The sequence below is a fragment of the Pipra filicauda genome, unplaced genomic scaffold (genome assembly GCF_003945595.2).
Source record: "Pipra filicauda isolate LSUMZ 115617 unplaced genomic scaffold, ASM394559v2 scaffold38_size3968069_pilon, whole genome shotgun sequence".
Classification (NCBI taxonomy): Eukaryota; Metazoa; Chordata; class Aves; order Passeriformes; family Pipridae; genus Pipra; species Pipra filicauda.
In genome coordinates, this window is record NW_024104520.1 from 704525 (window position 1) to 721486 (window position 16962).

General features: G+C 44.0%; 1 protein-coding gene across 4 annotated transcripts in view; it reads left to right on the plus strand.

Moving 5' to 3' along the window:
* The window catches only part of RBM47 (RNA binding motif protein 47), a 78842-nt gene extending 62088 nt beyond the window's left edge, over positions 1-16754 (plus strand). For 3 of the 4 annotated variants that reach the window (XM_027731616.2, XM_027731619.2, XM_027731614.2), the window contains exons 2-5: positions 6956-8115; positions 9619-9825; positions 13364-13566; positions 13958-16754. In XM_027731616.2, coding sequence (XP_027587417.1) covers positions 6956-8115; positions 9619-9825; positions 13364-13566; positions 13958-14209 — 1822 coding nt within the window. In that variant the 3' untranslated portion in view covers positions 14210-16754. The remainder of the gene's footprint in view (positions 1-6955; positions 8116-9618; positions 9826-13363; positions 13567-13957) is intronic. The other variant, XM_039385023.1, reaches the window with a different exon arrangement.
* The last annotated feature ends 208 nt before the right edge of the window (positions 16755-16962 follow it).

The window sequence follows — 16962 nt, forward strand, 5'->3', positions numbered from 1 at the left end:
CTCTAAGGTTATTGAGTCCAACCATTAACAACGCCAAGTCCACCGCTAAACCATGTCCCTAAATGCCACAACTACATGTCTTTTAAATACCTCCAGAGATCATAACTCAACCACTTCCCTGGGCAGTCTGTTCCAATGCTTGACAGCCCTTTCGATGAAGAAATTTTTCCTTCCCTGGCACAACTTAAGACTGTTTCCTCTTGTCCTAATTTCAGCAGCTAGTCTGAGGATTTAGTGGTAGGTCTTATCCTATCCCTCAGGTACTGTACACTTCTGCTCTCTACATATTTAAGTCTAGTACTTCTAGTGGGCAGTGTACAGCTCCTGCTGTACATGTTCTTGCCTGAACAAATATGGGAAATGATTCAGTGTAGCAAATCCTGCTGCATACACATCTCATTGTGTTCCATGCAGCACCTGAGCCAAAAGATTCCTTCCAGGTGACCCTGGCTGAAGAGGGACAAATTTGGTGACCTAATTCAGGCACGTGGATGATGTTGAGAGTAAGCAGTGCTTTAGAGGTGCTAGCAGCAGGATGACTTGCACAGCAGACAGACATGTCATTGTCAATAACTAGTGCTGATTTGATCTTTGAGATTACTCTCTTCCGAGCTGCTCATCACAAGCTACTCATCAAGTCTCTTGCCAGCCAATGTTCCTGCCCCTTCAGGTCTGCTGATGCAGTCCAGCACTTACTCCACAGAGTTTTGCCAAAACGATCCAGATTAAGAAAATCCACCTTTTCAAAGTGTTGAGTCTAGCCTGGGGCAACTTCTTCACCCAGTTCAGCTGCAGGCAAAGCAATATGTCTGACACACTGCAGACATTGTCATGGACTGTTGGCCTCAGGTACTGCTTTTTGTAAAAGTGTGAAGACATTATCCATCCCAACTAACCTTCCCTTTCCTGTATGAAAGACCTTCAGAAAAGGTCCTTGACTAAAAAGCTGTGCTGAAATGCTGCACTCTCTTGCACTGACCCTCCACAAGATTCAGCTTCAGACACTGGCATTTCGTTAGAAGTAGCAGGTGGGAAACCGAGATGTGGTCCAATTCCTATTGAAAACCACTCTGAGGACTAGCCTTTTACACTTGAAATATAAATTAATTTGGAATCAGGCAAAGTCTCTGCATGGATATTGCACCAAAAATCAGACCCTTTTTTTACTGCACCTGCTGCCTGCTTGGCCTCTGTCTGCACTGTGCATGAAGAGGAGCCAAGGATGCTGCCTCCAGCAGGATGTCTCCTAAACTAATTGCAAACACAGGGCAAAGTGTTCTGCTGAAAAGCACATGGGATAGCAATGAGCGCTTGCAGGGCCAGTGGCCATGTTAGGCCCATTTGTAAAAGAGGTGGGACATCCTATTTCACCTTTAGTTTAGGAAGGAGCACCTTGCTCACCAGCTCCTGCTGTGGCTGCAGGCTGGCCCTGGGTCCTGCAGTTGGGCACACCATGGCTCAACTTCATCAACAATCTCAAAGATTTCTGCTTTGTTCAGCTCATTTATGTGAATAATAAGCAGGAACAGAGTGACAGTCTTGTCAAGAAAAAGAAAACTGTTGTATAATGATATTTTAGTTATCTTTAAATAGGAAGGTGACTGGCACATTACACTTGACTCAAGTCACTACTGTAGTTAGAATTGACAAGGCCCCTGAGTTATTCTGTGCAGCCAATAATCTCTAAATAAGCAAACTGGGTTTTCAGCAGGAGCATTTCTGTGGATATCTGATGTTTGTGATAAAGTTACACAGTTATTCTTAGTAAGCTGTTGTTGGTTTTGTATATATTTTATGTATATAAAGTTGTCATGAGAATAGAGTTAGATTTTGAAAATAAAGGACTTTAATGACAGCCATGCTTTCAGAGCTGCTGACGATAGGGAGCAGCAGGATTAACATTTTCCCTTATTATTTCAACTAAAAAACTTGGAAGGTCACATTTAAACCAGTAGCTGTTATTTCCCTCTGCCAACAAAGTGTATTTAAAATTTCAGCAACCAGCCTTCCTCTGCAGCAGCTGTGGTTTAAAATGCAAAACTGTGGCAGTTTCTTGAAGGAAGCGGATGGCTGTGCACTGTCCATGAAGACACACCCTGTCAGCTCAGCCAGAGTTTGTTTGGTACATGGTCTGCAAGTGGGGGATGGGTACCCCCATCCCCTCCCCCTGACAGTTATCACAGAAACACAGGTCTCCCTGGTCTCTCCTGCTGCCTCCCATGGTGCTGGCACCCATCCCCAGGCTATGTGACTGCTGGAGGTTGTGTCACCCGCAAAAGGACACATGATGTACTATGCAGTACAAAACTGGAGGGATGAATTAAGTCCAAACATAAAGAGCCTCATTTTATAGGAGCACGTGAGTGAAGTGGACACACAGTTACTGCCCCGAGGACACTGCTGTGTCCCTGTGTTTGTAAAAACCTATCTGACCACACCAGGATCAACAGAGGAGCATGTGGCTGCCTAACTTCACAGGGCACTGCCCAGATCTGGACTAGCCCAAGGATTAGTTGATATATGGAGTTAGGGCATTGCTTTCTCACTGGGGCCCCAAGCTGCCTTTGCCCTGGCAAAAGGGACATCAGCATTGGGCCCTTTGTTGTTGTTGTTAATCAAGGTGTGGTATTTCTATTTAATAAAAGATCTGCCTCAGTTAATTAGCCCACTCATGGTATGCTTTAGGTCAGTCACTGCCAACACTGTAAGTTTCCCATATAATATAATAACCTATATGTGAAAAATATAGGTTAAAAAGAAGGTAATTAATGTTTAGGGCAAGAACTATTTACACCTGTCCTATCGGCAGCAGGGAAGGAGTTTTGTAAGCAAGGGAAAATGAAATTTGAATGGTTTCAGTGAAACCTCTATGTCTGATAGTTCACCTGTGCAAGGAAGAGTCCTTGGAGCAGAGATGCTGAACCAAGGGGCTCGTAAGCCTGGCTCCTGGTAGGCTGGCAGTTGTTAACATCCATCTAACATGGTGTTGAACAGTCAAGCAGGATTTACCTTTTTCTGAGAAGAAAAGAAGACAGTCTTGTTTCAGGTCCTGATAATGAGTCATTGTCTAGTTAGTTGTCTCCAAAACACAACCTTTCTCATTAGCAATATTTTTTTCTGTCTCTCTTTTATGAATCTACATCATCAAGATCAGGTATACCTTCTTTCTCAGAGACTAAAAATCAAGTAAGACTACATTTTAATGTAGCTTAATTTTTTGCCTCTACTAGCATTCATCACACACAGTGGATGTACTGAAATCAGTTTGGCTTTACTAAGGCCACTAGGCCCATAGTATTAGCTCATGTCTTGCATACACCCACAATATATAATAGCAAGTTTTCACAACCAGTTTACCGTGGACTAAAAAAAGTGCACAAGTAGGGTTGAACACTTCAGAAAATGGTATTTTTGGAAACCATTTTCTTGAGAGGGATTGCTTTTCAACATGAAAAGGTTAGGTTGTATTGGTAGCCCATTTTGTAAGGCAGTAATAACAGGAGAGGAGAGCTCTCAGACCAGACAAGCTTGTGTTCTTTTTCTCATCAAGGTAGAATTCTGAGTTGGAAGGGACCCATAAGGATCATCGAGTCCAACTCTTAAGTCAATGACGTGTACCATTGGCATTATTAGCATTAATACCACTGACCTTGGCATTATTAGCACCAAGTTTTAACCAACTGAGTTAATCTCAGGGTATATGAAATCTGAACTCTGTGAAGGTGTTGATTGTGACATGTGGCAATGAATAAGTTGTTGTGTGTATTTAGTTAAATCAATTGGGGCTACATGGGCTAACTTTCTTAGGCAGTACTTATGAAACCCAGCTCTACGGAGCTGCACAGGAAAAAAAAAACCAAACCACATTTGGTCATAAATCTTGATTCCTAGTAAATTAGATAGGAATAAATGCATTTCAGGTTCACTAGGAATTTTTAGTTATGCACTATCACAAACAGTGTATGATAGTGTCTGCAGCAAAGGTGGCCATCAGCACTTAGGAGTAGCTTCAAGAACAGCTTCCAGTACTAGAAATCATCCTGCTGGTGCGATGCAAAGTGCTGGAGAACATGCCAGTTCCTGCATGGCCACTGAATTACCAGCAGGTTTCTGGTGATCAGGAGAGGCTTTGCTTTATCTCTCCTCACTCCGCAATCCCACTGCTCACCTGTAGCTTTCTAGACTTCTGCCCCAGCAACCAAGCCCTGCAGATAACAATACAGAGACTTTTATTTTGTAAGTTGACCCAAAACTGATAGCAATTACTCATTTCTAAACTTAGACAAAGTTGGGTTGATAAGTACTTCACTTGCCAACAGGTGGCTCATGTAAAGGTAATGATTATTTCCCCATAAAGTGTTTGTATAACAAGCTTTGCTTTCATTCTGGGAAAGGCAAAGTTACATTTTTAGTAACAAATTGTCAAATGGCAAATGAAACTGTTTTACTCTGCCTTAATTTTCTTAATTATGGCAAATAATTCCCAGGAATAAAATTGAAATATCTGACTGTTATAGGGGAACATTTGAATCTGAAAGAAATATGTTAATCAACAACATTTTAAAGCAAGAAGCTATCAAAACTGAGGCAATTCCATGAAAGACCTTACTTCAAAGGAATTATGTTTTCTAAAGTATTGCTGAGTATCAGCATCAGTATTACTGCCCTCCATCTTCTTTATCTTTCCCTCTGCTCTCCATATTTTTAAATTAAAATGGCTGAGAAGCATCAGTGTGTAACACACGTGGTCCAAAAACACATGCAGAATAAGGTCCTACCACAGACCATGGTTCAGAGGTCTGGTTTCCCAATCCCAAATGCATCTAGGAGCTGAACTAAACACAGTGGTGCTTGCCCTGGCTGGTGCAGAGGCGTCTCTGGGTACAGACCAGCACAATTCTGGGCAGCTCAAGAGCTTTACTGAAAAAAAATCTGAGGTGCTGAGCTGACTAGGATTTAAATGGATTTTTTGACCATACAAATCAGACCTAAGTGCCTCAATCTTGTGCCATATTTCTATGGACTTGGGCTTGCTGTACTAGTGAAGGACCTGTCTGCATGGAAACCAATGCAATGGCCAAATCGTTCTAATGAAGGGTATATATATCTGAGTCCCTGTGGGACAGAGAGAAACCTGTGTCCCACTGAATAACAGAACTACATAGAATAAATAAATCTGGCCAAAGCTTTGGCCTTTTTTTTTTTGGAAAATAAACCTGTCAAACCCAGATTGGGAGCATTTATTATGGTGGTTTGCAGAGTTTCCTACTAGGATCAGTGTATTTTGACAGTTCCATCCACAAATCGGTCATGAAGGCAAAACATGACAAATAAATCAGTGGATGAAGCAAAGGCTGATAGAGTTGTAAAAAACAACTAGGGGGAGCCAATCATGTAGTACTCAGTATGTGGGATCTACTCAAAAGGGATAAAGCTGAATGCAAGGCTGTGGCATTTAAGAGTAATAAACACAAGACATGCCTGCTACATGGGACACAACACCAACAAGTGGTGCTTCTGTAAAGGATTTGAGGCTAAAATTGAAGGGGAAAAAAAAACAACTCCATGTGGTTTGTTAGTAGGTGTGAAGAAACAAGCCTTGGCAATACCAAGATGTGGGAAGAAGAAGTAGCAATGTTCTTCATCCCTGTATATAGGAAAGGTAAAAAAAACTGAAACCCTAGAGAACTGCCCAAAGACCCACAAGCAATTTTAGGTGAAAAAAGACTAATGGTGAAGAGTTCAGACTGCAAGTTTTATTAAAAACATAGAGTTGTGGCTTGATTGCACGATTTAAATATCACTATAAGACAAAAGCTGAAGTCTTGAAAGACTCTTTAGTTTATCAGAGAAAGGTTTAACAAGTAATCCTATCTGGAAGCAAAGCCAGACAAATTCCCATGAGAAATACAGCATACTTGCTTGTCTGATGGCGTGATTAGCAAACATGCCATATAAGGAGGGGAGGAGTCTACAACTCTTTGATTCCTTAAAGCCAAGGTCCCTTTGGAAGATATGATTTACTCAGATAAATATTATAAGACTCAGTGTGCAAATAACAATAAAATGTAATGGTCCATGTCATATATAATCACTCAAATAGTCTGGTGGACATTTCCAGCTTTAAACGTCAATGAATTAACAACTCTCAGAGTCCCAGAGTGTGTTATTTAGTTGTGCTCAGAGAGGAAGCCCACTGCCTTGCAGCTAAGGTCAATAGCATGATCATCTCCTCCTGTATATCTGCATTTCTTGCTCTTCGCCTGTGTTCAAATGCTCAGAATCAGGTTTCTGAGATTTGCCTTCCTCTTGCTGGCTCAGCTTGCAGGTCTCTGCTGGCTGCTTGGTCTAAAACAAGTTGCCTGTCTTAAGGGAGTGATTCTCTTCAGCTTTTGTGAAGTCCTATTGTAATAATGGAAGACAAACATGTCAGACATTGTAACACAAGCAGCAGGCAACTCAGAAGCTTGTCAGATCACCCTTTGCACAAGACAACAAGAATTGTCCTCCCCTGAGGCTAATATGTAATGTAATGTGTGAAATGTACTCAACTGTACTCAACAGTTACTGCGAATGTCTAGAGGAGCAAAGGGCTGTTATCCTATGGAAACGTGCTTCTCATGCATTTGCTGCCTTTCACCATGGAATATGCCACCTGGCATATTAACTGAGGAATGACTTTGGCATCCTGTGGCAGCAGCTCTTGATGCCAGGGAGGTACAGGAAGGTGATCCTCAACCACCTTCCTCAAAGAGGGGCTGTGCCTATGTCCAGGATACACTCCTTCTGCAGTATCACTCCTCAGGCTGGTGTGGCTAGTTCCTCTTCTTTTCTGCAGCCTTCGTCACAGTTTGAAAAACAAACTTGTAGAACTATAGGAAAACAAAACAGAGAGGTGGAATTCTGGTGGTAGCTAACAGATTTTAACAAGTGTCCTCCTTCTTCCTTTGCCCAGGTTTTATCAGGCTGTGAATGAGTTTGACACCATGACCGCTGAGGACTCCACTGCAAGGATGAGCAATGATTCCACCAATGTGTCTACCACAAAAGTCCCTGAAGGCGTTGCTGGTGCGCCCAATGAGGCAGCTCTGCTGGCGCTCATGGCCCGCACTGGATATAGCATGATCCAGGAGAATGGGCAACGCAAGTACGGTGGCCCTCCTCCAGGCTGGGACGGCCTGCACCCTCCTCGCGGCTGTGAAGTCTTCGTGGGCAAAATCCCCCGTGATGTCTATGAAGATGAGCTGGTCCCCGTGTTCGAGTCTGTTGGCCGCATCTACGAAATGCGCTTGATGATGGACTTTGATGGGAAGAACCGCGGGTACGCCTTCGTGATGTACACACAGAAGCACGAGGCAAAGCGTGCAGTCAGGGAGCTGAATAACTATGAAATCCGCCCCGGCAGGCTGCTGGGTGTGTGCTGCAGTGTGGATAACTGCCGGCTCTTCATTGGAGGCATTCCCAAGATGAAGAAGAGAGAGGAGATCCTGGAAGAGATCGCCAAGGTGACAGAAGGTGTGCTGGATGTCATTGTGTACGCCAGTGCTGCAGACAAGATGAAAAACAGAGGTTTCGCCTTTGTGGAGTATGAGAGCCATCGAGCAGCAGCAATGGCCAGGAGGAAACTCATGCCGGGAAGGATCCAGCTATGGGGACATCAGATTGCTGTTGACTGGGCAGAACCAGAGATAGATGTGGATGAAGATGTCATGGAGACTGTTAAAATTCTCTATGTAAGGAATTTAATGATTGAGACCACAGAGGACACCATTAAAAAGGTCTTTGGTCAGTTTAACCCTGGCTGTGTAGAGAGAGTGAAAAAAATACGTGATTACGCCTTTGTGCACTTCACAACCAGGGAAGATGCCATTCATGCCATGAACAACCTTAACGGTATCGAACTGGAAGGCTCGTGCCTGGAAGTTACCTTGGCCAAGCCAGTAGACAAGGAGCAATACACTCGCTACCAGAAAGCAGCAAAAGGAGGGGCTGCAGCAACGTCCGAAGTAACTCAGCAACCTAATTATGTTTACTCTTGTGATCCATACACACTAGCATATTACGGATATCCATACAATGCCTTGATTGGACCCAACAGAGATTACTTTGTGAAAGGTTAGTAAGCACAATTAGGGGATATGATGGGCAGGTTTGATCTCAGGCTGATGCAACCCAAGGTCTGCCCGAGCCAAAGGACAGATGGTGCTATGCAATTTTTTCTTAAGTACTCTTTCATAGGTATTTTTGCCATATTTCGGTTTGGTCTCACTGTAATTTGTGACTATACAAATTGTAGTTATCTATAAATAATTGGTAATGTACAGGCTAGTAGAAGGGAGGCATCAAAAATATGGTTAAGAATGAGATAATGGACCAAGCATGGGATGGGGAAGACAGAGATCTGGGTGTTATGAGTGCTGTACTAACTCTGAGTAGGTCTAAGGATTCCAGCTTCTGATGTCTCCTTCCAAAGAAGGAAGCTGGATCCTAGGTTTTAGCAATCATGACAGAGTGCTCTGGAAGTGTGGGTATGATGACCTGGTCATCCAAAGGGAGGGATGTCAGAGAAAGCCTTAGCTAGGAGCTCTCTAGGTATCGTTTACCCACTGCATTAAAATGACAGTCGTGCTGTGTCCTTTATAAAGTAATTTGAGAGCTACAAGCAAAAGGAATCATGTGAGTGCAAAATAATTATTTTATTGTGTATACTTTCATTAGTTATCAGTTACAGTCATTAAAAATTAACCAAAAATCTGTTATTCATAAAGAACCCTATCGGCTATAACTGCTGCTATAATTACAATTACGCTGTACTTCCAGGAGTTAGAGTTTCCTGAAATTTGATGTGTATTTCCATATAGCAGGCAGTTTAGCATGAATATATTCTTAAGTACTTATGTAAACCAAGAAGTATTTTTAACCCTAGTCTATCAAGAATTTCATCTTCTCCTCAGTTTCCAGATTTGTACTTGCCATGCACTATGAAGGAGTTGACTGATAGCCTAAATATTCAATTAGACCATCATTGAGTGCATTAATACTGCAGTGTTCAAAGTACTGTCGTAACACTTGTAGAGTTAACAAGATAAATAAAAGCAGTATTTTTGGAGATGGGCTATGTTCACATTTCTAATAAAATAGAGAGAAAACAAACAACACTAGTAAAAATATATGCAGTGGTGGGACAAAGTTGGTTAAAGGCCAGGAGAGGGTCCAGGTACCGTCTCCACAGGGTCCCATTGTGGCCAGTTGAAAGATTGGGTCTCCTCTGGAGGACAGCTGAAAGCAGAAGCTGTTCCTAATGCACAGAAATCACTTCGAGGATCCTCTCTGCTGAGTGCATTGAACCCTTAACACTTGCCACAAGAGTTGCACAGTATAAATGAGCACCAGTATAAATGCTCAGAAACATCAAAAGCAAAACGAGCGTAGGCTTACTGGATGCTTCTAAGGCACTTCTGTTTTCCTAAGCAGGTTCACTAGGACTCAGATCATGCTAACTTCAACAGCCACATCTCTAAGCATGTGCCTCTGGATCTCAGCCTGGGGTCAATTGTGCTCCCCGTGGGGCTGTTGCTCTCCGTTATTCACCATCCTCTTCTATGTTGTTATCATAAGCAGGCAGCATACGAGGCAGAGGGCGAGGTGCAGCTGGCAACAGAACCCCAGGCCCCAGGGGTTCCTACCTGGGGGGATACTCCGCCGGCCGTGGAATCTACAGCAGGTACCATGAAGGCAAAGGAAAACAGCAAGACAAAGGATACGAGCTGGTTCCCAACTTGGAGTTACCAGCCGTCAATCCGGTGGCCATTAAACCTGGTGCAGGTTAGTATGTGCAAGGAGGGGAGGAAAGTAGGGGTGGCGGGCAAGTCCCCACTCCAAGCTCTCTGTCAGGCATGCAAGGGCTCCTCCAGGGCCAGCCCATGACTGCAGGGGTGAGGACAGCCCCAGTGCTCCCCTGTGCTAGATGCCTCCTGGCTCTAGCCAGGCTTTCTTCAAACAAGCGGCACATGGCAGGACAGGGGACAGGATCATCTGGGAACTCTTGAGGCCAAAGAAAAGAAGGGCTGAAACAATGCCCACCCCTCCCGTCCCCTTTTCCACTTCCTCAGGAGGAAGCAGACTTTCCTCTCCATCTAGTCACATGCACTAGAGCATGGTTTCTAAGAGCAATCTTCCTCTCTTTTAATGTCTTCAATGCTAATTTCACCCTGGGAGATTCTTATCCTAGATTTCCAGCCAGGCCAGAACTCTCCCCCTTAAATTTGTTTTTCTCCAGTGCTATGAGGCTGAGAAAAGGACCTGGGGCTTTCCCATTGCAGGAAAGTCCCTGACAAGGCAAGCTCCTCCATCACCATCAGCAGCATGGAGAAGGAGCAATGCGAGGACCCCTAAGGGTCCAGCTTGCAGCAATACAATGCATAGAGGAGAGTCCTCATCTCTTCTGGGCTGTGGCAAGCCAGCCCAAGGGCTGGGGCAGGGGTTGGCCCCTTCTGCCACTTTCTCAGCTGACTATCCAGCCCTTGCCATTCCCAGGTGAAGAAGACTGGAGATCTGCAAGTACTCAGGATCCTGTTTGGAAATATTTTTATTTGAAAAATTAGCCTGGAAAGAAGGTCCTTGCAGGTGATGGGGACAAACCCCCTTGCAGAAGTCCTCATGTCTTCTCCTCATTCCTTTCCATGTAAACTGTAACTGCAGGATCTAAGCGGTGTTTAATAATACAGCTACAGTGGTTTCCCAAAACATGCTCCATACTGTCAGTGAAAACTACAGCTTGCATCTAATGAATCATAGAATCATAGAATCAGCCGGGTTGGAAAAGACCTCCGAGATCATCAAGTCCAAGGCTGTGAAGAGTTCTTCATAACAGCTAGGTGAGACAATGTGAGAAGTCTAGAGACAAAGGAAGGCTGTTAAGATTAGAGCTATTTCCGAAGACAGATCAGATTTCCTGAGAAAACTACCCACTCAAAATCAGAAAATATTACCACTATGTGTGTTGGCAGAGATACTTCAGGAATTCCAGGTATTACTAAAGGATGCTTGAAAGGTGATCTTTGAAATGAATGCCTACTAGCGGTGTCTGTATTTCATTTGACTGCCAAACAAAAGCTTGAACCTCAAGTCTAAATGTTTCTACACTTAAAGCATGTTGAGACTCAGATTTTTTTTATCAGACCTTCCCCGCTCGTATGGTTCCAGCACAGCCTTTGAACACAGAAGTACCTGTTCTGTTTTCCCCAACCAGATCAGCTGATCCAGTGAGAGGTACCACATGCAAGACTTACCTCTCTTATGAAGAGGGTATGACTCTGAAAGCACATTACCAGAACAGAGGAGTAAAGATGTACCAACTCTGCAAAGTTACCTACTGCCTAGAACAATCTTAAAGCTCATTTCTTTGCAAATCGTTAGAAAATTCCTGAGAGGTCACCCCAATACCCTAGGTGCCTGTTCCTGCTTTTCTGCTAGAGGTTACTACAGAATGAAGCATGTGAACTCTTTGCCTTTGCCTGGTGAGAAATTATCCAGGATATTTAAACCAGAAATAAAACTAGTTTGAGCTGACCAGGTGGATTTGGTGTAAAAGGAGAACTGGAAAACCTCATGAGTGGGGGTCTCTGCTTGATGAAATAGTAGTATTCCACTCGCAGAGGAAACATCTCTGCTGGAGAGATATCTGGTTGCAGTCTCCAGGATCAAAACAAGAGTACTGCTTTCGGGCACGTCCTTCCAGCAAACAGAATTGCACACTTTCTCATTGCAAAGTTTCATTGCACTGAAAGAAACCTATGTGCATATTTGGCTTCATTTCTGACTTACTGGCTGCACCTCCCATAGGTGCGTGCCAACATCACCTCTTAGTCCATCACCTATTATTTATTGATTACTTTATTTTCTTTGTTAAAAGGCTTGCAAGCTGAATGCTGCATGAAGTGCCAATGAAGAGCTTTGGACCACTAACCCAATGTCCCTGCCATGGGCAGGGATGTATTTCAGTAGTTCAGGTTGCTCAAAGGCTCATCCAACCTGAACTTGAACACTTCCAATAATTGGGCATCCACAACTTCTCTGGGCAACCTGTTCCAGAGACTCATCATAGAGTATACCTTCCTTACATCCAATCTAAATCTACTCTCTTGCAGTTTAGAACTGTTACGCCTTGTCCTATCACTACAGGCCTTACTAAAATGTTTTTCATGTAAGCCCCCTTTAAGTACTGAAAGACTACAATAAGGACTTCCCAGAGTCTTCTTCTCTCCAGGCTGAACAACCCCAACTGTCTCAGTCTGACTTCACAGCAGAGGTGCTCCAGACCTCTGAACATTCTCTGGAATGTTCTCCAACAGGTTCACATTCCCAGAGCTGGACACAGTACTCCATGTGGACAGTTACCAGAGCTGAGTAAAAGGGCAGAATCACCTCCCTTGAACTGCTGGCCATGCTGCTTTTGATGCAGCCCATGATATAGCTGGCTTTCTGGGCTACAAGCATATGTTGCTGGGTCATGTGCAATTATTGTGATTATTGGAAATGCTTGGCAAAGCACATTTCTTCCCTAAGCAATGCCATGAAGCTCTGCTTTGAACCACATACAAACTCACCATCTCTGAACACTATCATTCCGACCAGAGTGTTTTCCCTTTGTCTGAAAGATTGTGGCTCAGTTTATTTCAGGTTGTCCAATTTTGGCATGATGGAGACTTCCAAAGAGCAATTTTTTATTTTTTTTTTTCATTAAATAGATTGATTTTGTAGCAGACAGATGGGATAAAACATATTTAGCCAAGCTAGTCCTGGGAAATGCATAATAGTAAATCAACTGATATTTCACAGAGTTGGCCAAAGGAGGGTATGTAAACCAGACCAGTTGCTGCCTGTAACTTCTGGAGTACAAACCACACTTTTCTGTCCTGAAGCTGCTCTTCCTATTGATCTCAACAGCTGGAGTGGGGACCCCACTGGGATACTGCACACTCCTACCCATCCTTGTGCTCAGGCCACGCTCTTGGTCGAAGGGAGGACAAGAGGTCATCAGAAGGGGCTGTGTAAATCCAGGTCGCAGCTTCCAGTGCCCAGCAGGACTCTGACCCTAAAACATCCATGCCAGGAGTATGGGGGAAAACTCCGGACCAAGCAATTAGCAGCAAGTCCATTACTATGCATCAGCCATGGTGCTCCCACCCATGGGTAGGACAGAGGTGCCTCAGATCTCCTGTATGCACATGAGGCTAGCTGCCCTTGTAAGAGCAGCACAGGATCACTGCTGGAGAGTTTGCACATCTGGGAGGGAGAGCTCTTTGAGATGAGGTCATGGAAACTCTTTCCCAATGCATATGATATGTCTGGTCTCTCCTAGTGGCCATCCCTGCCATTGGTGCCCAGTACTCCATGTTTCAGGCTGCACCACCAGCCAAGATGATGGAAGATGGTAAAATCCACACTGTTGAACACATCATCAACCCTATAGCTGTCCAGCAGGACCCAGCCAGTGCAGCAGCTGCCGCAGCAGCCGCAGCTGCAGCTGTAATACCAGCGGTCTCAACGCCTCCTCCCTTCCAGGTGAGCTCAGCATGGAAGTCCTGTTTCCCGTACATCCTACTTCCCATACATCCTGCTATGTATACCCAGTGTGGAGGGAAGACTAGTCTCTTGCCCTGCTTCTGTTCAGGAGATGCTGTTGAGGATGTTACAGTGCCCAACAGCCCTGCAGTTCATCTGACCTGTCTCAGACATCTGCACATTGGGCGACTGCTTTCCCCACTGTGGGGGACCCAAACTGTGAGGGAGGGAACAGCCTCCCTTGATAGCATAACTCTCAATCAGGAGGGCATGCACTGCCTACCCCCTCATTATCTGCTTCTCTTCTAGGGGTTTTGCAATTCAGAGTGTGGAAGCAAGATATAACAACAAATTAAGCACTTCTTTTGAGGTCTTTACCCTTTCCTTTCAGGGTCGACCCATCACGCCAGTGTACACCATGGCTCCCAATGTGCAGCGGATCCCCACAGCTGGGATTTATGGGACAAGTTATGTGCCATTCGCGGCACCTGCTGCGGCAACAGCAACAATAGCCACGCTACAGAAGAACGCCGCTGCTGCCGCTGCTGCTGCCGCCTATGGAGGATATGCTGGCTACATCCCCCCAGCTTTCCCAGCTGCCACCATCCAGGTGCCCATCCATGACATCTACCAGACGTACTGAGACTGCCAGCGGAGGAGGATGGCAGAGAAACACACACTGAAGGAACACTTTACTATTTATGAAGAAAGAACCGTCTGCGAAAGAGTAAATATTTGGGCTTGGTAAACTGATGCAGAAAGTGAAGAATGCCATAGAAAAATGTGTTCGAAATATTTTCTATGCTTGAAGGTTTCACTAACTTTTTTAGGCTATTTTTAAAATTTAACAGGCCTGTATTCATACATTTCCAAAGGACCTCAATGCATCCAGCCCACCGCTGACATGCATTTATACGCATTGTAGTGGGATTGCATAGGGTCTTTTTTTTTTTAGCAGTTATATTTTCAATATATTTGTGGTATGAAGGTTATTTTTTAGTAATTTCTGCACTCCAGAGATGTCTATTTTGTAGTGCCTTTAATAATATATCAGCTATATATTAAAAAGCACACCTGAGCAGCTAGGGAAAGTTTTAACAATATATTTTGAAGAATATATTCAATATTTAAGGAATACATACCTTAGTGTTTTGTTTTGTTTTGTTTTGTTTTTTAAGAAAAAAACAACATGTATCTTATTTAAAAATTATACTGGAAAGTGCAATTTGAAAAATGTGCAAGACCTCTGCAGTTTTGTGCTGGCATTAATACAATCTGCTCTTTCTTATTTGAAATCACAAGTAACTAATACTGACTGTTTGGGAGAAGGAGAAAACGAAAAAAAGCCTTCTCACACATACCTCTTCACAGTGTGATTTGCAGGCTTGTCTTAAGCAAAGGAAAGGCTCCAAGTTTTCCTTAAAAACTGGATTTTCTATTTATTGAAGCTACTTGTAGTTGGAATATGTGCAGAAATGAGTAGCTGATATTTTACGCAAGGTGTCTTGACTTAGATCTTCATCCAGTATAAAACCTAGGCTCTTTTTCAATGCTCTTTATTTTATTCTTTGAAGTATATGTTGTAGTGACTAAGAATGTATGCTGTCAAGAGCAGCCATGCTCTCACTGAGACGATATGCAGCATTACTTACCTATTGCTCCATCATGTTCCATGAGAAATTTCAAAGGTACTAGGTGTGGTAGTGATACTGGAATTAGTGAAACAGAGGCTAGCCCCCCTCCCAGCCTCCGTTCCACTTTTAATTTCCATTCTCCGCAACTGGAGTTGTACATGCACATCGGGGTGGGAGTGATTAGACCCAATGATTTTAAGACATAGAGCTTGTAAATATCTTTTAATATACATTTTTAAAGTCATTTTATGTTGCAAATTTACATAGTATGTGGTTTGCCACAAAACAAAAACCTTTTATTGCGATATTATAAAAAAGTTTGTTTTATTAAGAAGTAAATATATTACTGCAGTGTTTTGTGGCCTGTTTAAAGGCTTTTATTTAGTAGTGCAGTGAATGTAAAACATAGTAAAATGGTAAAGAAATATCTTGCCCTTTGTATGAAGTGCATCAGCTCTGCAAACACAGCTCTGGTGACACAAGGTGCATAGCAGGGAGTCAGTAAACAATGTTCCTTTACTTTTTGTGGTATGAGTGCCTACCAAAGGGGTTTCGCATTGAGTATATTTTGAAAACTGAATCACTCTCAGACTGCATCCAGCTCAGTTAAGTGACCTTTTTAATACGCTTCTTCTGCTTGCCTCAAAATTGAGCAGTTGTATTTTAGGTGCTCTTGCTCAGACAAGCTGAGCTCCCCTTGACCCTGTCGACCCGTTACCAAAAGCACTGTGAGGTTAACCATTAGGTCGGACTCTGCCCCTCCACGCCCCTTCCCGGGATACTTTTTATTGTCTGTACCTGCCCATCTGAAAGCACATCCAGACCTCAGCCCCCAGGCCCTGCCCCTGTGTAGGGGAAGAGGAGGAGATATGGGCAAAGCCTGGGGAGCAGGAGGGAAAAGCCCCAGGAGGAGGCCAGCAATGTATCCTCCAGTCCTCCAGGTAAGGCTTTCCACGGCTCAGCCATGGGTCCTTAGGCCATGCACAAACACCCCTGGGGGCAAGAAAAGGCAGTCTAGTACTTTGGGCCCCTGCTGGCCTCCTTACAGCCCCATGCCATGGCTGACTCACAGAGGAGGGAGGAAGGGTGATGGCTTCCTTCCCAGTAATCCTCTCTGCCAGCAGGACGAGAGTCCTGCTGCTCACAGAGGTGGCAGGAAGAGAAAGGAGCCAATAAGGGCAAACCCTGATGTGCCCCAGGCCACCACTGGGTGCTGCCTTAGTCAGGGCAGGAGCAGGGAGTACCCAGGGATGGAGGCAGGACCTGGGGAATGCAGGCAGTCAGATCATGCTGAGCCTCCCGCCCATGCCTGTCTTTTACACTTTCTTCTAAACCATTTCATGTACACTACTACTGAGGTAAGTCTCATAACTTGAAATGTGAACATCTCTAGGTTAAGAACAAACTATTCTAAGGAAAAAAAATATATATAAAACAAAGCCAGTGTGCCTTATTCTCAAAAGAGCTGATATTTTAGATATTTTATTGTATCTCTTTTCTCTGTATTGTCAGAAGCCTCTGAGTTTATTTAGTTCTTGCTCCATTTACGGTACATTTCTAGGATGTAGTGAATAAAGCATTCTTTAAAAACAGAGACTGTTATTTCATTGCAACATCCCATTCTGCCAAGGCTGTGCTCTTCTCTGAGCTGGGAAGAGGGTGTTTGGGGCAGGAGGTGAGCAGGACACTGCAATCGGGATCCCCATGAGCTCCTGCATGGAGGAGAGATGAACTGTCCCATTGGCTCCGCCACCCCACCACC